Source organism: Oryzias latipes, chromosome 10, assembly GCF_002234675.1.
Source record: "Oryzias latipes chromosome 10, ASM223467v1".
NCBI lineage: Eukaryota > Metazoa > Chordata > Actinopteri > Beloniformes > Adrianichthyidae > Oryzias > Oryzias latipes.
This window is the reverse complement of record NC_019868.2, coordinates 9835137-9846165: the sequence shown is the minus strand read 5'-3', so window position 1 is coordinate 9846165 and position 11029 is coordinate 9835137. Positions and strand designations below refer to the sequence as shown.

The 11029-nt window shown below is 39.7% G+C and overlaps 1 protein-coding gene across 2 annotated transcripts; it reads right to left on the bottom strand.

Annotated features, from left to right (window-relative positions):
- Window positions 1–161: 161 nt before the first annotated feature.
- LOC105354852 (protein eva-1 homolog C) lies at window positions 162–9099 on the bottom strand. Of its 2 annotated transcripts, XM_011479927.3 has the most exons (8): window positions 8938–9099; window positions 6484–6689; window positions 6268–6391; window positions 5319–5471; window positions 5029–5172; window positions 4878–4949; window positions 4730–4810; window positions 162–1939 (listed from the first exon to the last, which is right to left on the bottom strand). In XM_011479927.3, the coding sequence occupies exons 1-8, from the start codon at window positions 9032–9034 to the stop codon at window positions 1560–1562; spliced, it is 1257 nt and encodes a 418-aa protein (XP_011478229.3). In that variant the 5' UTR covers window positions 9035–9099; the 3' UTR covers window positions 162–1559. The 2 variants fall into 2 exon arrangements, with proteins under 2 accessions (XP_011478229.3, XP_023814779.1); XM_023959011.1 differs by lacking the exon at window positions 4730–4810 and having other exon boundaries at window positions 8938–9097.
- Between the last annotated feature and the right edge of the window lie 1930 nt (window positions 9100–11029).

Below are 11029 nucleotides of genomic sequence, written 5' to 3'. Positions count from 1 at the left end.
GCAGGTTAGCTTAAAGTTTTCATGAGCAGATGAGGTTAGTGTCCAGCCTGTTTGTAGGTCTTTGCTTTATTTAGAACAAAAAAAATGAATGAAAAACACCAGTTGTTGTTTATTTTATTTGTTGTTGTTTTTTTAAAACACAAAAAAAATTAGGAACAAAGATCACTTGTTTTTTTAATAGAATGCAAGACGCTTCTACACTTCAGTACATATTAAATATGTTTGTACTCAATTTATTTTACATACAGTTTAGTAGTGTACAGTTATGTTATCATTTCTTTAGAACAAATTACTTTAGAACAAATGTGATCTCAACACAGTGATAGGAAACAAACTACTCAGCTCAGATTGCTTTAAATTCAATCTGAAGCAGCCCACAATGTTAATCATTTTGTACAGAACTGATGCCTCACAAAAACTGCCTCACAGATGTCTTTTATATTTATCAAACTTTAATTCCCAGAAGGATTTGTTCAAAACGGTTGTTTGACCCATTTTGATCAACCTGCATAAATCTTACATGTTAGAGTTTGTTTCCTGTAACGGGTAAAAGGCACATTTTTTATTTTCCTTCATTGACCGTTGACAAAGTTTTACAGCAAAATGTTGCTGACATGCAAAACCTCTAAATGTGCCACATATTAGAGCCCGGTAAAGCCAACTCCTTTCAAAACCACCAAAAAATGAAGCAGGTCAACCTTTACAGCACTCATCCCATCAGATCAATCTAACAGATTTTAAGGTCTGAGCCTCTCTACAAAGGAAGGAAGAAGAATATATTGTATGTGCATTTAAACCAGGAACTGGTTTAAATCAGTTTGGATATTTATGTATTTTTATGATCATATATGCTTTAAATTTAACCCTTCAACACAATTGAGACCCATTTAAAAAGCGAGCACAATTTTTAGAATGGGTCAGGTGAGTTCAGCTGTTTTTACTAATATTTTCTTTTTAATTATGACTATGATTTTTAATAAAGACTGTTATAAAGAAAGCAAGCAGAGTCAATCATAGCATTTCTTATTCTGAGGGCCTACTCTGTGCACAGCTGTCTCTTGGCACCACTAATAAACCTTTTGTATTTGTTAGTGCCCCCAACGTGCAGTGTGGGGGCGCTGTTTGATCGTTCAATAGGCTGCGAGATCCACCATGCGTCAGGTTTGCAGCTCCAGTATCTTGAGTTCCTGAGTCCAGGGGCCAGCAGCCATTGCCTGGGGAAGAAACCAGAGCAGTCACAGCAACCAAAGGAGTTGTCCTGGGGGTCAGATGAACTCGGCACAGCTGGCATGCTGGAAGTAGGTGTAGGAGCCATTGTAAGCAATTTGGCCTTTAGGTGTTGCTATGTCATCTTTGATGTCTATTATACATTTTGCTTTTTATTTTGGCGCTTTGCGCATCAGCCAAGTCCATCTGGCATTAATCACCTCACTAGCTTTAGGTTCTAGACTTAGTTCTTACAGTAGCTCTCAAGTCTTGCAGAATCATGTCAGCATTAACTAAGCTCATTTAAGGTTAAACTTTAAAGAAGCATTTCAAAGCAGAGGCCAAACACTGACTTAGTTGTTATAGGATGTGATCATATGAATGGCATAGGGGCTGGAGTCCAGGTGTGGCCAGATGTCCCCATTTTCCAAGTTTCTCTCAGCCTGACGTTCTACGGGTTCTGCAGTTACTGCTGACAGGCTGAAGATGTCTGCCGCCCGGTAGGACTTTGTGAGGCGACGGAAGGATGACGTGTCAGAGATTTCGTCATCAAACAGGTTGTCCATGAGCTCCTTGCGTCTCCTACGGGACGCTTTCAGTTCGTGCTTAAGGTCAGAAGCCAGATCTTTAACATCTCTGACGAGTGTGGAGTGAAGACAAAACAGGCAGAGGAGGAACATGAGCCCTGCACAAATGCCAGAGACGAAGTAGAGAGCCACCCGCTCAGGTAGATCTAGAAGAGAGTTGTGCAGGATCACAGGTCAAATCAAAGTCATAGGTTACTGATCACATTCTCGCATGGCTATTCTGGAGAAAAAATGTTTTAATCTATTTAAAAATGTCTCAGGGTGTTTTAATAGAACAAATCTGTACCTCTAACAAACGTCAACTTCTTTTGTTTTAGAATTTGCTAGAAATTCAGAAATAGTTCACAAAAGTATCTTAACCTCTATGGAAGTTCTTTCAAAATAAGATGTAGCTCTTAAAATTGAATCCAAAGAAAAATGTTTTAATTGAAACAATCATATTTATACTGTAGTACTTTTCACAGATGTTTGGATTTCTTCTTATAAGGAACCATTTTCATTGTCAACAACTGAAGATAGACTGTTACTTTTTCATGGTTTATTGGTCTAATTCACATCTTTAGTTTTTCTTGTGGTTACATTGGTCGTTGGTCTTGTGCTTCCATGACAGAGTAAAAAAGATGTCGGTAAAGCCAATGGAGCCTTTCAGCTCTGTTTATGAAATCTATCAAACTAACTCATTAGCTGGGTTATGATTAGTGAACACATATAGTAAACAGCCAGCAGATGGGTTACAACAGGGTAAAGGCTACAAGCCGGGCTTGGAAGAGAGAAGGAGGCAAAATCAGTCACAGTGTTTTCCGCACTTTAGGGCGCACGTAACCCTTGTACTATCCTAGGCACTTTACCATTGGGAGTTGGGTCATCTAGACCCACTAGACAGTGCTCTGAACCTTTTTTCTTCAATGATTTGTGATCTTCACTGTTGTCCATGGATTACATGAAATCTTTCCACCTTTATCCACCTTTGTCGTGGTAGGGAGAACACGTCAATGCAAGGGTGGGGTCATCTAAGATAGCACAAGGGTTAAAAACATTTATTATTTTTTTTACTTAAAGCCGAAGGCCGAAGTGGAGAAGGGCTCCATGTGAACAGCAGTTGAACATGGGTTAGTTGGTCCTGAAGGTTGGGCGAACGTAACATAAGTTACATTTTTTTTAAGACTTTTGTTTCAGAAGAAAAAGTATGATTAGCTAAAAGCAGCAAATGATTAGTATATTCCAATGTAGTCTTTTTTGTTTTTTTTAATGACATTTAAGTCATTTTATTTAGAACTGGTGCGTTCCAGGGGAATCAGACTGTTTAATTAAAATCTTTAAACCTTTTGAATGGAGAAATGCCACACAGTCATGAGAAACCGTGTAAACAATCATGTGAATTCATGTTTCCAGTCGTGTCCAGACTAAATAACAGCTGACGTTATCCACATATATTTACGTTCAGTCAAGATGCAGATTGTGGCATTGCCTGCACGGATTTTAAGTTCATCCACGGCTAAATGTTGTTGTCCACCAAGAAAAAAAGCACGGATTAAAAAAATTATGAGCAAACAAGCACTTAATAATAATCATAACAATAATAAACATGTATGAGAGAAGTATGACGGTGGTGAGATGTGCTGTAGGTCAGACAGAGGAGTTCAAGGTGGAGGTGGGACTACACCAAGGATCAGCTTTGAGTCCTTTTTTGTTTGCTATGCTGATGGACAGGCTGACAGACGAGGTAAGACAGGAATCTCCCTGGACAATGATGTTTGCGGATGACATTGTAATTTGCAGTGAGAGTAGAGAGCAGGTGGAGGAACAGCTAGAGAGGTGGAGGTTTGCTCTGGAAAGAAGAGGCATGAAGGTCAGTCGTAGTAAGACAGAATACATGTGTCTGAACGAGAGGGATCAAGGTAGAAGCGTTAGGTTACAGGGGACTGAGGTGAAGAAGGTGCAGGAGTTTAAGTACTTGGGGTCAACAGTTCAGTGTGATGGGGAGTGTGGAAAAGAGGTGAAGAGGCGAGTGCAGGCAGGTTGGAGCGGTTGGAGGAAAGTGTCAGCAGTGTTGTGTGACAGAAGAGTGTCAACAAGACTCAAAGGAAAGGTGTACAAGACAGTGGTGAGACCAGCTCTGCTCTATGGGTTAGAGACGGTAGCAGTGAGACAGAGACAAGAGGCTGAGATGGAGGTAGCGGAGATGAAGATGTTGAGGTTCTCCTTAGGAGTGACCAGGTTAGACAGGATAAGGAACGAGTACATCAGAGGGACGGCTCATGTTGCCTGTGTTAGCGACAAAGTCAGAGAAGCCAGACTGAGATGGTTTGGACATGTTCAGAGGAGGGATAGTGGATATATTGGTAGAAGGATGTTGGAGATGGAGCTGCCTGGCCGGAGGGCAAGAGGACGGCCAAAGAGGAGATACATGGATGTCTTAACAGAGGACATGAAGTTGGCTAATGTTAGGGTAGAAGATGTTCATGATAGAGTGAGGTGGAAAAGGATGATTCGCTGTGGCGACCCCTGATGGGAAAAGCCGAAAGAGAAAGAAGATAACAATAATAAAAGTACATTTAAAAGATCATCTCACTCTATGCTGCAGGTTTCTTTGTTTACAACGGAATAGTCGTCTCCGGTATTTTAGAGAGTTCTGCGTTTGTCCAAATGATTTAGACAGTGTGGCATATGTAAATGTTTGTTATAATCAGATAGTTTTTCTGGGACCATGTACACAGTTCAATTTTAATCCGATCTTTGATTCGATCAAAGATATTTTGCACATGTATTCGCAGCTCTTGATGATGTGCCTTATAATCCGGTGCGTCTTATAGTGCGAAAAATACGGGTAATCAGTTTTTGTGTTGTAAAGAGTGAATTCATCCACACTCCGCCTTCAAATACATGGGAATCTTGCATGGATCTCATCTGATGTCCAAAGGCATTGGTGCACATACCCAATAATTTTTCAAAGATCTCCAAAGAGTCGGTTAACAGTTTGTTTTGAGGCCTGTAGGTGGGGCCAGTGTACCATCCACCTGCAGGGGACAGGGGTCAGAGGCCGGTCAAGTCAGCAAAACTGTGAAGATGCTCTGCCTTTCTCACCGTGAGTGTAATCCGAGATCATAAAAGGATCCGTCGACCCTCGGCCAACGTCTTCAAGGAGATATTTAGGCACTAAAGAGAAGAGGAGAGACGTTTACTTTAAGCTGTAAACTGCATTGCTTCCATTGGTAACATCTGGTCCATAGTTTACCACATGTGAAGGATACCCGCAAGTGTTTGCGGGTGCCAGGAAAGCAAGGGTCCCCAAAGGTTTTAGTGTCTGCCAGCACTGAACAGTTTGCTCTGCCATGACACCTGCGGGACACTCTCCTCAGAGCCACGGGTGACAAACACTCTGCAGTTTAAAAAAGTATTGATTTACCTTTAATGCACAAACATTTCTGACAAGTAGCTTTGAAAGTTAAAAAAACAGCAATCCATCTCAGCAAAAGTGACTACAGGTTTGTCAATGTAGCTGGTAAATGTCATTTATTGTCAGACCCATGTCCGTCTGAGGCCCTGGTTCCTGAGGACAGTTTGGACTGCCGTGCAGCAGGTGTCCAAACGTGGCAGAGTAGATGGCGAGGACAGTCTCATTTTTACACGTCAGCCTCATTCGCTCATTTTCACACACAAGTCTGATGCGATGATGCTCTGCAGAGAGAAAGCATAACCAAGACGATTTAAGATAAAACAACAAAATATATACCACTTTCACCAATTGTGTGTTTTCTGAGAGCATCAGTAGTGTGTTTGTAATCATTGAGAGAAGTGGTTTCTGGGGGCAGCCTTTTGAAAACAGTGGTGGTGGGTATGGAGTCATGACTGTTACAGGGTGGGGACTTGGTGCATCAGATTTGGTTCACCACATCCTGTGGCTGCTTACGTCTTCTGGGAGTTGAGGAGTTTGAGAGGCTGGCAAAGATTTTGCAGGTGATCTGTGAGCTATTTTTTCCTTGGTATTTTAAGAGCCATGCTGCTACAAAAGCTTTAACCATTTTTCTTTATCTTTAACGCCTGATTCTAACACTTAAAAATAATTGGAAATACTTTTTAGAATTACTTTTTTGAGATGAAAAAGTAACCACAAACATAACTTTTTTTTTTAAATATTAAAAAAGCAAAAACAAAAGCAAAATGTGATGATCAAACTTACCAACATGAATTATAAATTAAAAATAATTTGAAAAAAGCAAGAAAAATTAAACTTCATACAAATCTGATAAGTTCTTACTTTGTGTCATTTATAATGGTAATCTATTTTTTAAAGGTGGAAACGTGTTTTTTAATGACACCCTAGCTTAGTTTGTACTTTTAATATTAAATCATGGCTGAGCACTGATTTTTTACTTAACTTCTTGACTGTATATTTAACAGAAAAATACAAAATTTTATAAATTAAAATGTTAATTTGTGTTATTGAGCTCATTGTCCAGTTTGTTTCCTGTACCTGGTCTGCACTTGTAGTACACTAGGAGGTACTTGGTGGTGAGGGGACAGGGGTCCAGTCCAAACACTGGACTGAGAACCTGGAGGTGACATGACTGCTGGTCCTGACATTCTGACAACACCTTCTGCAAGTGCAGGAAAAAACTGCTGACCTCTGTCTTCTGCAACAGCTGTGAGTCATAGAAGAACTTAAGTTGGGTGTTCTCATGCTGTGTACCTCCATGGCAACAGAGGATATGCACTCCGTGTCGTCGTCTTCAGTGATGTTTGCATTTGCAGCAGGGCATAAATGCTTGTAAGGAACACGGCGTCCATAGAAGGCTGAGAGAATGGCCACAGACGTCCTGGAGGGGCATTCGATGCTGAACATTTCTCCTTCACAAGCGTGAGCCGTGTGGTTCTTCAGGATACTCTGGAGATACGCTGAAATAAAGCACAAGATGACCAACAGAAAACTAATGATTACAAAGATCTTATTTTTTATTTTGTTTGTGAGGCATTGATGATGACGCAGGAAATTCTTTGTTCAGTTCTTGGAGCATTGCATGGATTGTGAACAGGGTGGTGTCCGCATGGTCTTAGTCACTGGGTGTAACTACTCAAGACAATGTTGGGACTCTGACCACACTCACACACACACACACACACACGTCTGACAGTGACGAGCAGATTCTGGACTGAAGTCTCCACTCCCATCCGCTCCTTGGATCCTGTGCTTTGTGTGTTTATGTCTTTGTGTGTGTCTTTGTGAACTGTTTTGTCACATTTCTATACAGACGAAATAAGGTTCCAAAAAATGAAATGATAAAAGCTTTAAATGTTTATAATTAGTGCAAAAGCAACAATTGGAGTTATTTTTGCTTGTTTATACTGCGTTTGTTTCCCCCTCCATGCTAATCTGTGGGGATGGTGTTCTTGGGGTCATAGGCAGCATTTCTCTTACTCCAAACACGACAGGTTGAGTTGATGCCACAGAGCTCAGTTATGGTTTCACTTAACCACAGCACCTTCTCTCAATCACTCTTTTAATAATGAAGGTGTTCACTGGCAAACCTCAGGTGGGTCTGCACAAGTGTCTTCTCAAGCAGGGGTACTTTTTCAGCAATGCAAGACGTTTAACCATTGCGGCGTAAAGTATTGCCAATGATTTTCTTGGTGACTATGGTTCCAGCTGCTTTGATTTGCATCTCCATTTGCATCTGCCGAATTGTTTTAGGCAGATTCCTCTCTGTCCTCATGATCATGGAAACCTCTCCAAGTCAGATCTCGTTTGCAGCCTCAGACCTAAAGGTGGATTGATGGCCATGTTCTTGTATTTTGGCACATTTACACCAACATTTGCCCTTTTAACACCCGGCTTCTTGCTGATGGTTTTGTAGTCCATTCCAGTCTTGTGCAGATCTGCAGTCTTCTCCTTTAAATCAACTGAGGGCTCTTTAGTCTTTTCCATGTTGGAGAGTTTGAGTCTGACTGAAAGATTCTGTGGACAGGTGCAGTCAAAGTGATCTTAGCAGAGTCTAAATGGTCTGTGTGAACCTAAACTCTTAATGGTTACTGGGGGAACAAACACCTTTTTCCTTCAATGAAATGCAAATAAATTATTTCGTTGATTTTTGGATTTTCTTTGTGATTTTCTATCTTTCACTGTTAAAATGAATTAGGCCATTAAAATGGCAGACTGTCAATTCATGTTTAAGTGGGGAAACCTACTGAATCAGCAAGGGATAAAATACTTATTTTCTCTACTGTACATACGTTGTTGTTTTTTAAAGACCACATAACTTTCACATAGACTTTTTCAGAAATATACTACTGCAAAATTAAGGTCTGATGTCAGTCTGACTGAGTCAGAGATTAGTTTAAAATGAACAACTTCACAAAAAACGTCTGGAACTTGTCATGAAATGAAAACAATAATTCTGTCACTCAATTCATACTAATCAGATGTTTAGAGAACTACAAGACAAAAGAAATACAGATACAAACATATTCAAAAGTTTAGAAAACTGAAGTAAAAATGTTTTAACTAAATAAAACTGTGGTATTGTAAAGCTTACTGAATAACGTGCAAATTGCCTGCAGTTATTATGGTTAATACTTGCTGAAAGTTATAGCTACATAAAACAAACTAAAACTTATTCTTAGTCGTTCTAAAACCTTATCTATTCTAGAAAAATCATTCAAAAGCGGTTTTAAAATTAGAGTCCCATTGCCTCACACAAAAATGATACAAATATACACCTGAAATGTGTTAAATATTGCAAACACACAAGTTCATATCACATAAAACATTTTGTTTGGCTACCATTGTGTCTGAAGTTCTTCTGAATGTTTGTCAGGGAGCTGTGATCAGCATTTCATTTTAAAACACGTTGAGAGTAAAAAATTCCAAATGAAATTAAAGGCTGAAGTGTACAACCAGCTGCAGGCGACTTGTTCTTTTTATTTTTTTGTGGTTCCGTTGAGTGAAAATCTGAGTTCTGTTGTTTTTGCAGCCTCCTCAGCCTGAGCCAGCAGGAGTTTTACCAGCTGCTTTCAAAGCAGGAAGTTCAAATATATTAGGAAATGTTTTTTTAAGCTTCCTGTTGGAAAACCACACAACTGGAAAGTCATGCATCAGCATTATCCCCCCCCCCCGAATGCATGAACAACCTGAAAAAAAGGCACTCACAAGAGAAGTCAGGTGCAGAAAGTGCAGGAGATAACCTTAGTCCCAGAAGAAGAGAACATAAACAGAAAGAACAGCAGAAACTCCAAGTAACAGGCATTGTGAATATCAAGTCACAAACCCAAGGTTGTGTTATAATAGATGTTGTGTTGGTAGAGAGCTCCCAGAAGGTCAATGGTGCCATTGTGTTTCTAGGAAAACAATCCCTCTCTGTTAGAAAGTGTAAAAATCTGCCTGTGGTGGAGCTGGATAGAACTCCAGGCTGGTTACCAAGAGTGACAAAATAAATATCAGCTTTGCTCATGGAAACCATCATTTTAATGTGTGTGTGTGCGTGCGTGCGCGTGTGTGCGTGTTTTATTGGTTTTGTGTGTGTGTGTGTTTTATTGGTTTTGTGTGTGTGTGTGTGTGTGCGTGTATGTGTGTTTTTGGTGTTGTGTGTGTGTTTTGTTGGCTTTACGTTTGTTTTATAGGTTTTGTATCTGTGTGTGTTTTTTATTGGTTTTGTGTATGTGTATTATTGGTTTTGTCTGTGTGTGTGTGTTTTATCGGTTGTGTGTGTGTGTTTTTTATTGGTTTTGTGTGTGTGTGTTGGTGTGTGCGTGTGTGTGTGAGAGTTTTATTGATTTTGTGTGTGTATGTGTGTTATTGGTTTTGTGTGTGTGTGTGTTTTATTGCTTTTGTGTGTGTGTTTTATTGCTTGTGTGTGTGTGTTTTATTGCTTTTGTGTGTGTTTTATTGCTTTTGTGTGTGTCTTATTGGTTTTGTGTGTGGGTGTGTGTGTGTGTGTGTTTTATGGCTTTTGTGTGTGTGTTTTATTGCTATTGTGTGTGTGTTTTATTGCCTTTGTGTGTGTGTTATTTGTTTTGTGTGTTTGTATGTTTGTTTTGTTTTCTCGCTGTTTTCCTGTTTCCGGCCGTTAATCATGTCACTGCTCTGGCTGACCCGGTGCCTCAACCGAGTTGAGTTTGATTTTATTTAAGTGTCATGCACTCATGTGCCCAGCGTATATGACTTATATGGGCTTGTATGACACTGGAAGACAGAATCCAGAAAATGGGCATCACATAACTAAAATAGCAATATAGAATCGTCCACCCAATGAGAGTCTAACAGAATACAAAGTGTCCATTCTTATTGTCCATGCCTTTGCCAAAAAAGTTGCCAAACAGAAAGTCCCATTTTCAAAAAGCCAACGTAAAATTTTCTCTTCAGATAACAAAAATAAATCAGGACATTTCTTTTCTATGACCTCATATAAAATAAATCTGTGTTTTTCATACAATGGACAGTAAAACAAAAATTGAAATTCATCTTCAAAATCATCATCAAAATATTAAACACGTCTTTACATCAGGGATAAATGTGAGATCCATCCCAATCCAAAAATTTTAGGTGTAAGTCTCTCTTCAGGTAAAGTATCCAGCCGGTTCTATAATCTGACACATGGTTCCCACCCCATGTCCCCCTCTATGGCAGCTGTAGTGGTGAATCTGTGTACACCCAGAAAGTATGTCATTGCTCTGTTTTGAACCTTATCACACTTCACACTCCTGCAGCATAAAATAACACAGATCCCACCATGGCATCGTACAATTTACTAAACGTGTCAAAACTTAACTCAGGACAGACCTTCATCTTATTTATCACTGCACCAAGCGCCCTCAGCAGATTTTGATTGCACCTGCCTTCCTTCTGAGAACATCATATTTTTATGAAAAACAAAACCAAGATATTTGTAAGTATCAGTATGCATAAGAGTACCGGTAGAATAAAATAAAATAAATAAAACTAAAAAGGACTTTGAGGTACACCAGGCTTTCTAAAATAAAATATCTGTGTTTTATTACCGCTGATAGTGAGTCTCCATTTGGAAGACTGAGCATTTAACCATTGTGCTATCCGAGGCACTTTAATGTTGGGAGAGGGGTCATCTGGACCCACCAGACAGTGCACTGAACCTTTTTTCTTCAATAATTTGTGATTTTCACTGGTGTCCATGGATTACAGGAAACCTTTCCACCTTTAGGATTACATGAAATCCTTTTCACATTTATCATGTTAGGGATAACACGTCAGTGTAAGGGTGGGGTCA